The following is a 12,467-nucleotide window of genomic DNA, read 5'->3' as shown; positions in this document are numbered from 1 at the left end:
ACATGTATCAACAGCAATGGCACCAATCCACCTCTATACTGTTGACTGCCTACCAGAAGGCCATGTTCCTCTTTCTCCTACGATGGCAATATCCTCAGTTTATTGTGCTGGCCTTTCTCCTCTCAGATAAAGGGCACCTTGGTCGATCAGGTGATCTCATCGCCTTCCCACTAACTGGTTTAGAGTGATGGGAATGTTATCCAAGTCGGGCCTGTGAGACATAAAGAGATGTCTTTCCTGAAACTCTCCCTACCTCTACACTTATTTTTAAAAATACTACATCTTAAGCTATACTTTCCTATTTAGGCTAAAAACTCTACAACTATGTGATTAAGTACTTCTCATTATGACCAAAAAATAAGCTTAACTTTTGTGTTTTAATATTTTATTCAAAGACTTCAGTTTCAAACATTCATAAGACATTTCTCAATCCATTATTATTTTGCTTTTAACATTATAAATTTAACTTCAAGTGGTAGAAGGAAAAAAATATGAAATGAAACTCTATTTTAACAGTACATCTTTGAATAGGGAAACCAAAAAAACTCATTCCCACCAAAGCGAACCAACCTAATTTACTAGGCATGTCTATGTTTTATTTTCCTTTAGGTAATATTTTTTGGAAAAAATTACACTTTCAAAAAATCAGCCCTTTCAAACAGAGTAGCTAATCTTCTAAAAATAAAATCCAGTTATCTAGATTCTCAAAATTCACAAAACCAAATGGAAACATCTTGGTTGTTTGCCAATAGTGTCATACTCAAGTTTTCACATCACAGGGAATAACCTATAACTAATTAAGCAGTAAATTCCAATTCTAAATATTACTAGAGACTACCACTGTTATTCCCAACTGTGCGGACAATTGTCTTATTGCTGAATTGTACATGATAAATTTTCTTTGGCAACTTTTTATACCATCATGTAATACAACTGGACAACATTAAAGGTTTGGATGAACTTAGTATTTCAAAATTTCAAAACTTCATTGTAATTATTTTAATGTAATTTCTTAGAAGTGCTAGAATAGGAAAGCCTCCAAACATGCCTAAGGTAATAAAATGATAACAAAAAAAATTGCTGAATAATCACTACTAAAAGCTTTCAGTTGTATGTACAAATAGGTAATTCAATTCAAACACCAGTGAAAATACTACATATGTTAGCTCCAAATCTTGATTGGACTTTCTGTGATAAAGGATAAAAATGGAACATAGAAAACAGCATCTGGGTATCTGTCGATTTTTCTGGAAAGCTGTTTTATATGCATTCAAAATGGCCTGGAATTAGCTAGAATATAATATGAATTCTCACTACAATACCTCATAAAATTAAAGTATATTGATAGTAATTTTTAATTCTTGTTCTATGGAATAAGCCTGCTTTAGAGGCTTGACACAATATTGCCAAGAAATTTAAACAGGAAGCTCAAGTCCAGATGTATAACTAAGAAATCTTTTTTCATATGTAACAAAATCACCAACTTAAATTATAAATGGATTCCACCAAATATGACCACTCCAAAATTCACACAATGTAAATTAAAATAGGTATGGCAGAAAGTGCACTCTGAAGCATGTTCACATTAATGAAAGACAAATGATGAAGTCTGGCCAGCAAAAATTAAAATAGGCATATATGCAAACATTTGTATGCAAACCTTCATGAGCAAGATATAAGGATTCATTCTGTTAATTTTATATACAGCTTGTATACAATTTAAAACAAGTATAACTAAAAACATTTCTACATAAAAGCCACAATAAAGTCAAATGAAATACTAAATAACAGTCTTACAAACTGGTCTCTCGTAGGAGTTCTCAAGAGAATAACTGAGTAATATTATTCTAAGAAATGCCCTCTTCTTGATCAATCATTTCTGTTTTAACTGAAAAGACATCTGCAAGCATATGTTTTGGAATTTCAGAACCTCTGACTTTCAAAGCATAACAAGCATTCTCCACTTTGGCTAGACTTTGTTTCAAGGTATACAGCTTCTTAGAAACCTCGTAAGGTCCAGTATTGCCAATGAATGAAAACCCATCATAAACCTGACGTAAAAACTGGCTCACTTCAAAGGGGGTGTCAATGTCCCCATTCCCCACACTGTTAATACACATCCGCATCAACTCTCCAGTTAAATCAGCCACTCCCAGGAGGTAATCAACAGGTGTGATTTTCAGTCTCCAAGTACCAAACTGCTTATCCTGTGCATCAGAGGAGGGCTGGTAAAAAAACAACAACACACATACACACAAAGAAAATACAATATTAAAAAAAGTGAATATGCAAGTATCAATCACATTTATTATAAGGTACAAAATAGCAGATCAGTCATACTAATCCTTCTCTAAATAAAATAATCTATTTTGTTTAATGACCATCTGGAATGTTACAAGAGGAATTCATGCCCCAGGCAGGGAGTTGAATTAAATGACTTCAAGCTAATTTTGAAATCTAATAGTTATCATTATAAAACCAACTGCTTCCATTTGACACACAAAATAAAATTAAAACATTCTTAAACAAGGCCTAATGACTTTACTGCATGACAATCACTCACTTATTTAAATGACAAATAAAAAGTTCTCCAGGTTTGGGACCCATTCATTTTTTTCCTAAATCACTTAGTCCCTTTCTGGCCTCTCTTCCATCACTGCTCAGTCATCACTGCTGACCATAATGATTTATTATTCTTACTACACCTTCCTTGGTTCCTTTAAACTCCTATTTTACTACTGCACCTGCCAGCAAAAATACAACCCTGAGTCAATATTAAAATCTACTCTTATTAGCATTTTATTCAAGTAGCTAAGTACCATTGAGCTAAAAAACAGTAATAATCACAACTACATAGTTTGAACCACTACAAATTACCAATCAACCTTTTGATGCTGGGGTTCTTGTTCACGAAGCTGAAGAATGAGCTTCACAAACACTCAAGGTAGGAGAGCACGGTACAGGCTTTTATTTAGAGATAAAGTGAAAGGACAGAGCTCCTGGCTCGCTAGGAGGGGACAAGAGAGTCCGTGGTGGTGCGTTGTCTAGGGGTTTTACAGGCAGTTGAGGATATTTGGGAACGTGAAAAAGAGAGTTTAGGGGTGTGGACTTGTTAAGTGGTCTCTGAATATTAAAAATTAACTTAACATAAGGAATTTCTTGCCTTGATTTCTCTCTGGGATACCGGTATCTTGGTCTGGGAGCATATCAAAAGGCTGCCTGCCCAGTCCTCAAGGTGGGCTGAGGTATTGTCTATTTGCTAAAGAAGAATCTTGCCTCTTAAACCTCTTGGGTGTTAAAATGCAATCTTTTAAGATGGAATTCTTTTTGCTTTTTACTATGTCGTTTACAAGCTGGGTCTGCACGCTAAGTTAGTTGCTCAGTTTGCAAAATCACCTCCTCAGATCTGAAGGAGGAAAGACAGCACAGAGGCTTGGCCTTTTAGTATGCTAAAGTGCATCTTACACATGGTTTCAAATGATTAGCATAATAAAACATGTGCTACTCTTCTTTATCTGGGGAACATTAACTGATCTCACTGAAGAATGATTTTAGAACTTAATGTTTAACATAGTTTTAGTAGGGGGGGTTTCCTTGCATGTAGTTACATTGCTCTGACTGCAAATATCTCACTCTGCCCCCTCCACAGGCCCTCACCCTACTCTACGTCAACAGTCTCTGTCTCACTTTTACTTATTCTTTGATGGTTCTCTCTCCAGTTTTTTCAAACACTATTCTAAACCTTCACCACTCTCCTCAGCCCCCTATTCAATCCCAAACCTCTTCACTCTCAGTAGACAATCCTGCCTTTTACTGGCCTGGTTATTTGCCAGTTCACCTGGCACAAGCCTTCTCAATTACCTTACCCCTAAAAAACAAACAAAACAAAACTTATTTATGTCCACATCCATCTTTACCTTCTATCCTCCAGTCTCAGATGATGAGTTGTCCCTCCTCTTGTTTGAGGTTAACTCTTCCAAATGACCTTGACCCATCTCCTCCCACCTCTTCCAGGACCTTGCTTCATAAGGTTGTATGCCCTTGGGCAAGTTATTTCATCTCTCTAAACCTCAGTTTCCTCATCTGTAAAATGGGATAACAGTACCTACCTCAGAGGTTTATTTTAAGGATGAGATAACATTTACCAAGTTCTTGGCTTAATGCCCACCACAAAGTAAATACTCAATAAATGTTAGCTGCTATCACCATTACCATCACCACATTAACCTCCTCTCCACATCAATTTCTCTCTGTTGGATTCTTTCTAGAACAGGCAATACCTAAATTGTTATTAAAAGTCTGTATAAGACTCAAGTAGGGTGACGTTGCAATTATACTAGAGGACACTTCAGGCAGAAGGAACTGCAAAGGTATGCAGGTGCAACTGTGTTGTACAGTTGAGGAGCTAGTAAGGTATTACTTTTAAGTAATGTCTAAAGTAAGAAGTACAATGAGTCTAGAAAGATAGGAGCAGAAAGTCCCATTAAGGAATTTGAACTTTACCTATAGGTAATAGAGACTCACTGAGAATTCAGCAAAGAAATGAAAGAGTCAAATTTATGTTTTATTAAGATCACTCAATAATGCTGGACTCTTTAGAGACCATTTGGTCTAATCCTCTCAATGAAGAGTATAATAAATGAGGTCTAAGGAACTTCAAATTATAAAATAATTAAGTCACAGGGATGGAAGTACTACATAGGGAATATAACTCATAATATAGTAATATCTTTGTATGGTGACAGATGGTAGTTGTACTTATCATAGTAAACATTTAATAATGCATATAATTGATGAATCACTTAGTTATTCATCTGAAACCAATATAATATTGTGTATAAACTATACTTCAACAAAAAAGATTAAGAAAAGGAAAGAAATTAGGCCCAAGAAAATACCACAGGTATAACAGCTAGCTAAAATGGCAGAATTGGGTTAAGTACCAAAAGCCAACTTCCCTATTATTCTGATGCCTTGGAAACTACATCATGAAATAAAAGTACCAGCTATGTTTTGTTTCTATGAATTATCAGAGAATTGGCATCGTTTTAGAAAGGATGGGTGGGCAGGAGGGCTGCACTGTATATTTGTAAAAATACCTCTGGACTAAGAAAATATTGATATTGCTTCTATCATTAGACAGAAGGAGTTCCCTGGTTTTAACTAAGAAGTTGATTTTGTAGAAACAAGCATGTTGAGAAAATTAACAAATTTTTAACTAATAAACTATCATATAAATTCTGATATACTAAAAGTGTATATTAGAAACTAGGGAAAAGAAAATTACTTAAAAATGCAGTTTTTCCGAGATGGATCTGAAGTATTTAGGAGGGAACTACCATGACATCTGTAATTTACTTTATAGTGGTTTAACAAACAATATTTAGATGAAACAAATCCGGCAAAATGTAACAATTAGTGAATCCAGGCAGTGGGTATATGGATGTCTGTGTCCATGTGCTATTTTTTTCTACTGTTTTGCATGTTTGAAATTTTTGATAATAAGAACTTAAAAAAAATTAATGGTTTTGATAATATTCTCAATTACCAAGTAAGAGCAAAATTTTTCCCCTATTAATTCCCACAATTTTCAGCACCAAGAATCCTTACCACTAAAAGGAAAAATTATGAATGTGATCTTAACAATTTGAAAAGTGTATGAGTATTATGACAACATAATCTTAGAATAATTTACTACCTAAATCCTGACAGCAGTGCATTCCTTTTTTGCCCAGATATCTCCATTGTGAATCAGACAGAACATGACAGGAAGGTGCAGGAACTTCCCTTGTAACATATTTAAGAAGCAGGGTCAAATGGACTTATCTTATTCTTTCTGTAATTAAATCTTTACAAAATGAATAAAAAATATGAAGGAATTTTACTTCTCAAAATGAATTTCCTCCTTAATAAGCTTTATATAATTTTAAAAATTGAGAAAACACATGACTTCCTTAAAGTAAGTTATATTTAATTTGTCATGCCAAATTAAGTCTCACTTTTCCATATTAACATTTTAGCTAATATTAAGGAAACTTTATTTCTACAGCTTCTTCCATCTTCTGCTTAACTTTCCTGACTCTTTGAGTGATGTTTAAAAAAATAGTGAAAGAAAAAAAATGATGCAGAATTTAAAAAAGGAAAAAAACTGCTTAACTATACTGACATCTCAGGAAGTATCTAACATTCAAGGTCTTGAGCCTCATTACCTGGACATTTTATCTTAAAACCCAGGGGAAAAAATAGTATTATTTGAAAGTCAAAATGCAAAAGTTTCTCTTTTCTTAATTTAGAAGAGCTACATAATTTTCAGATATAAGCATTATGAAATGAGTGACTAAAAGCTCTCATCATACAATAACTTTCTATTAACTTGTATAATGATAACTACTGACTACTTATGCTATGTGCTATTTACTTACACTGACTAATTGAAAACCTTTAAATCAAATCCTTTAAAACACTCCTTTGAGGTAGATATCTGGCACAGGGGTCTCTACAGCACATTTTGAGAAACTGGCAGAGTGGACAAGGGCACGAGTTTCATATCTTAGCACTGAAAAGCTTCTTAGCTATGTGACTTTTGGTAAGTTACTAAACTCTCTAAAAGCCTGTTTCTTTCTATGTAAAATGAGGGTGGTAATTCTTACAAGGTTAAATAAGAGAACTTTAAAAGAGACAGTATTTATAAAGGGCACATAATAAGTACACAGTGAAACCAAAACTGGACCTACAGTAATAACTCAGTAGCTTTGAGTAAAGAGTATTATTTTCCCCCAACATACCCATAGTTGTTCTTGTTCTATCCAATAAATACATAAAAAGGCCATTTCACTAGGTGGGAGTGTATGAAACCACACTTTATAAGAACACCACCATCTCAATATTCTTAGCATTATAAGCCAATAAATCTCCTACAATCATTATACCGTTACATAGATTATGTAATTAATATGATTACATATATGATTTTAAATTCTTACGGTCTGATTTTCTTTCCCACTGTCTTCTGTTGTAAATATCAACTGTTTATTAATTTCATCCATACTGATAAGTGCTCGTGTTTTAATGAAGTATTGAAAAGACACAGCCTCCACATATTCTTGCAGTCCTGAAAAAAGCAACCAAGAAAGTTACTATGGAAAACCTCTAAATAAATAAGAATGTTATAATAAAGAACTTCAAACTGATCATCACCTAGTTCAACAAAAGCTTAATGATGCCTACTATGCTAGCAGTAGATTCAATCCTTAAGACCTACAAAGAATCCCCTGCGGATAGATGGTGGGGACTAGCACTGAAAAGAGTAATTATTTCTGTGACTCAGCTCAAATGTAAATGTATTCAATTTCTTCTTTCTACTTCATGAGTTGTTAGTCTTAAAAATCTACTCTCTTTTCTATAGAGAAATGTCAAATATTTTTAGAAAATATTTTAAGAATTTAACAAAGAGCTACTAGTTATATTTTAATAGAAACTATACAGATTACCTTTTGCTTCTTAAGCAGCAAAACAGACAATGATTTAATAAAATGAAACATTACAGATCATTTAGATCTTTTAAAAAATTTTAATAGGTAAAAACCACTTTAAATAATTCAGATTAAAGTGTCAAAATGTACAATTTTTTCCTCATACTTCTATTTGGATATAGGAAGAATAGACAACTCCTTTTTGCTTTAGTAGTTTAAGTTAAAAACAAACAAACAGGTAATGAGCAATACAATTTTGTACCAAATGTAAAGTCTACAAAATTCAGTGAATTAAAAATAAATTTTTAATTTTAAAATAAATCTAAATTTTTAGTTTATAAAAAATTTAAATTTATTGAATTTGAAAGTATTGATTTAAAAATAAATTATAAACAAAAAGGTCAAAAATAGTACTATACTTTTTCAAATGTTCTGAAACAAATTTCACAGCCATAATTTTCAGTATTATTTTATTATGCCATAATCTGTAAGGTGATACAGGGAAAAAGTATTTCTTAAAATGATTATCATTATCATCTTGAAGACTTTATTGTAAAAAATAAGAAGAGGTGAATAATTCTGACTATGGAAAGAAAACTCACTACCTACTAGAATCATTGGTATTTAACTTGTCTCTCTAAACACTTATTACTGAGTCCTGTTACTCACAAAAGACACTAATTATCAGGTTTGGCAGTGTTAAGGAGACTGGTCATATCACCATATCAAATGCCACACAAAGGTCAAAGACACAAAGGGAAATGGATGACCTGGTTTTGATAGTGACAGAAGAAATAACTAAATGAAAATATCCTAATTTTGAGCTGCAAGTGGTGTTAAAGTAAGGTCAAAGAACAGGTGTCTTCAGCTGCCAGAACAGGACATGATAGAATACAACACTGTTGAATAAACCATAACATGCTGAGATGAAACAATGAAGTTGAATTTAGTAAGACAGATAACATGTTTTACATTTGCAATCAAAAATATTTTTGTAAATTTTAGTTTAATATTTTTTAAATAGGTAACCACTCAGTTCCTTTTCCTAAAAACAATCTATATTTCCATTTCCTTCCAGAAATGATTCATACATACAAAAGCAAACAGCAAACATTAAGGACCACTCATCACATCTCCAAATACACTCTAATATGGTTAGCTCTTTTAAATTAACTAAACAAGAAGACATATACAAAAAGATTTACAAGGATGTCCAACATTACAATCATTCCAACAAAAAAAATGGAAAAAACTTAAAAAATGAAAAATAGATATGACACTTGTCAACTCATTGTCTCTCAGAAATAAAACATTTCTCCTTTGACAACTGGCATAATGTTAAATTTTGTTAGAAGAGGGGTGCTGGAAGTACCTGGAGGGCATTATGCTAAGTGAAGTAAGTCAGACAGAAAAAAGACATATATCCTATGATTTCACTTATATGTGGAATCTAAAAACATAAAACAAGCAAACAAAAACAGATTCATAAACAGAGATTCAGAGAAAAAACTGGCGGATGTGAGAGGGGTTGGGTGTAAAAGGATGGGCAAAATAGGTGAAGGCGATAGAGGCACAGACTTTCAGTTATTAATTAAGTTAAGTCACGGGGATGAGAGTACAGCATGGGGAATGTGGTCAATAATATTGTAAGAACTCTGTATGGCATCAGATGGCAACTACTCACTGTGGTGAGCAATTTGCAATGTATTTAACTGTCAAATCACTATGTTGTACTTCTGAAACTAACATAAACACTACATGTCAACTATACTTCAATTAAAAAAATATATAATAGGAAAAAGCTCTCTTCCTGTTGTGCCTCTCCTAGCAGCCTTCTAAGTGGGGGCAACCAGCAGCTCAAAGTAGCTAACAGCACTTGGGGGCAGCTGCCCTTTATACTTCTAAAAGCACTCTCCCAGTGAGCCACCTGCTTGGGCAAGGAGTTTCATGGCATGGCACCTCCCCATGGACAGCTTCCCAGAGAACTGCATCGCTCAGCATCTCAGCAAACTTCTCTGCCCTGGGTATGAATTCAGGGGGTGAGAGAGGACCATGCATTTAGGGGGGTGAGAGAGGGTGGGCATGAGGAATAAACTCTTACAAACATGTTCCTTTCTTAGGTGTTCTGTCTCAGCCCTTGGGTAGTGGCTGCTCCCTCTGATACTCCTGTACCTTTCAGGTTCACTTTACTGTCTATCAGGTAATCCCCTACACACTTAATTCTTTATATTAAACTTCCTCTGTTCAAATTACCATGCAATTTGTTTCCTGTTTAGACCTTGATGAATATGGAATTAGGAAAATAATGGTATTATTCCTCCTTCATCTATTACCATAGCAGAGATGTTCCATCTTTTGATCTGTCACTTTTAGGCTTAAGATTAAGATGCAATCCCAAAAGGAAGCTGAACAGAAGCTCCCATTCATGTATTATTGGATGCTACACCTCATGTTCTCTCCGGATGCTGTAAATATTTAAACACACAAAGAACTCTTCCATCCATGGCCCTGTCTTTCTTCCCAGCTCTTCACCAACTCTCCTCCCCTTCAAGGTTAAGTTTCTTGAAGAAGCTGGTTACATTTACTCAATAACTCACCTCACACTTCTCAGCCCATCTATATACCAAAATAGCTCTAAGATTATCATATTTTGTAAGTCTAAGAGACATTTTTTCAGTATTAATTTTAGCAGAATTCAGCATTTTACCATTTTTTCCCCTTCTTTAAGTAAGTTTCCCTTTGGTTCCTTTGATAGCATCATCTCCTGGTTTCCCTTATTGCTGCCTCTCTGGTCACATCTTCTTAGTCTCGGCCTCTATTAGTCCTAGGCTCTCTCAAATTCATTGACACGTGGCTTCAAAGAACTCTGCCCTCCCTTAACTTTGCACCTTGGGCTTAGAGTCACACACATCCAAACACATACTCAATATTCCCAGAGGGACCTCAAAATCAACACGCACAACAATGAATGCACAATCTTCCACGTGGCTTCAAAGAACTCTGCCCTCCCTTAACTTTGCACCTTGGGCTTAGAGTCACACACATCCAAACACATACTCAATATTCCCAGAGGGACCTCAAAATTAACACGCACAACAATGAATGCACAATCTTCCTTTGAAACCTGGTCATCTTTGTTTTGCCAATTTTAAGAGCCTCCTGGCCTTCCCCCTATCCACTTTTGACCTCTTCTCTTCCATTCTCACACCACAAACTGTTTGTCTTTTTAACACAGAACTATGACCACATTACTCCTTTGTTTAAAGGTCAAACAGCTTCTCATAGCTCTTACAATACAGAGCAAAATCATCATCATGGCTTATAAGACCTGCTTAATTTCACTCGACCTGCAACAGCCTCATTCATGCTACCATCAAGTGCTTACATACAAAGGGTTACATTTCAAAGATAGGTACATGAACCCATTATTTGTATGTCAGAATTGCTCTTAAAATCCTTTAAATCAGAAGATAACACTAGAGATTGGATTAAAAATGGTGGCTTGAGAGGTGAGACAGAGGCTTCCTCCTAAAACCGCACATGATATGAAAATATAATTATTACAACTAATCCTGAAAGAGCAACGGGACGGAGGGCTGTGCAAAACTGCATACACCTGGAGAAAAGAATAAACCTCATGGAACAGGGTAACGTACCAAAGCCGTGGCCTGGTGAGACCTAAGCCCTTCCCCCACCCCAGCTCACCGATGGCAGGAAGAGAAATGGAGTGGGGAGGGGGTGGAGGCATGGGACTGCTGAATATCTAATTTCGGAGAACTGCTCTGGGGGCACAAACCTACGTTTCATGGTACTCTTGTGATTACGGGGTTGGAAAGCTAAGACAGGCAGAACACCTGGAGAGACTGAGATTCCAGCCACTGGTGGAAAGCAGGGATCCATATCCAGCAGCAGTGGAAGCAGGCATAGCACCCGGAAAGCAGGAAACAACTCTTTTCTCCCCACAGGCACCAATACCGCTCCCCTGCGACACCTGACCTTGCTTCAGGAGCTGAGCAGCTCCAGAGAATGGAGCTTCTGGGCACTAGAAGGCACCATATACAAATATGAAATGCCAAAGAAACCTGGTTCAAAGTAAAATTATGAATACAACACCTGAGAAAGATTCAAATGAAATCGACCTCATGAATCTTCCTGAAAGGGAGTTCAAAATAAAAATCATGAACATGCTCATGGAGGTACAGAAAAATACTCAAGAACTCAAGAATGAATTTCCAGTGGGAGATCCAATTGTTGAAGAGCACAATGGAGGGTATTAAAAGCAGATTAGATAGGGTGGAGGAGATGATAAATGAAAACAGAAATTAGTGAAGAGGAATACAAAGAAGCTGAGGCACAGAGAGAAAAAAGGATCTCTGAGAATGAAAGAAGATTGAGAGAACTGTGTGAGCAATCCAAACGGAACGATATTCACATTATAGGGGTACCAGAAAAAGAAGAGAGAAAAAAAGTCTTTGAGGAGGTAATTGCTGAAAACTTCCCCAATCTGAGGAAGGAGATAGTCTGTCAGGCCATAGAGATGCACAGATCTCTCAACACAAGGGACCCAAGGAAGACAACATGAAGACATATAGCAAGGATAAGGACAGACTATTAAAAGAAGCAGAGAGAGAAATGAGATCACATACAAAGAAAAGCCCATCAGGCTATCATAAAACTTCTCACAAAAACCTTACAGGCCAGAGAGAGTGGCATGATGTATTTAATGCAATGAAGCAGAAGGGCCTCAGACCAAAAATACTTTATCTGGCAAGATTATCATTTAAATTTGAAGGAGGGATTAAACAATTTCCAGATAAGCAAAAGATGAGACAATTTACCTCCCACAATCCATCTCTACAGTCTACTTTGGAGGGACTGCTATAGATGGCAGTGTTCCTAAAGTTTAACAGCTGGCACCAGAAATAATAAAACCACACTAAAGAAAGTAGAAATTAATTACTAAGCAAATGCAAAATTAAATTAACTATCCCCAAA

At 35.4% G+C, this 12,467-nt stretch overlaps 1 protein-coding gene across 3 annotated transcripts in view; it reads right to left on the bottom strand.

Annotated features, from left to right (window-relative positions):
* Positions 1 to 368: 368 nt before the first annotated feature.
* The window catches only part of TSNAX (translin associated factor X), a 50,881-nt gene continuing 38,782 nt past the window's right edge, over positions 369 to 12,467 (bottom strand). For 2 of the 3 annotated variants that reach the window (XM_036919220.2, XM_036919219.2), the window contains 2 exons: positions 6,984 to 7,111; positions 369 to 2,225 (listed from right to left, as the gene is read on the bottom strand). In XM_036919220.2, coding sequence (XP_036775115.1) covers positions 1,848 to 2,225; positions 6,984 to 7,111 — 506 coding nt within the window. In that variant the 3' untranslated portion in view covers positions 369 to 1,847. Of the gene's footprint in view, positions 2,226 to 3,917; positions 4,084 to 6,983; positions 7,112 to 12,467 lie in introns of all 3 variants that reach the window. The other variant, XR_005031531.2, reaches the window with a different exon arrangement.

The sequence above is a fragment of the Manis pentadactyla genome, chromosome 8 (genome assembly GCF_030020395.1).
Source record: "Manis pentadactyla isolate mManPen7 chromosome 8, mManPen7.hap1, whole genome shotgun sequence".
Lineage (NCBI taxonomy): Eukaryota > Metazoa > Chordata > Mammalia > Pholidota > Manidae > Manis > Manis pentadactyla.
This window is presented reverse-complemented; position numbering and strand designations above follow the sequence as displayed.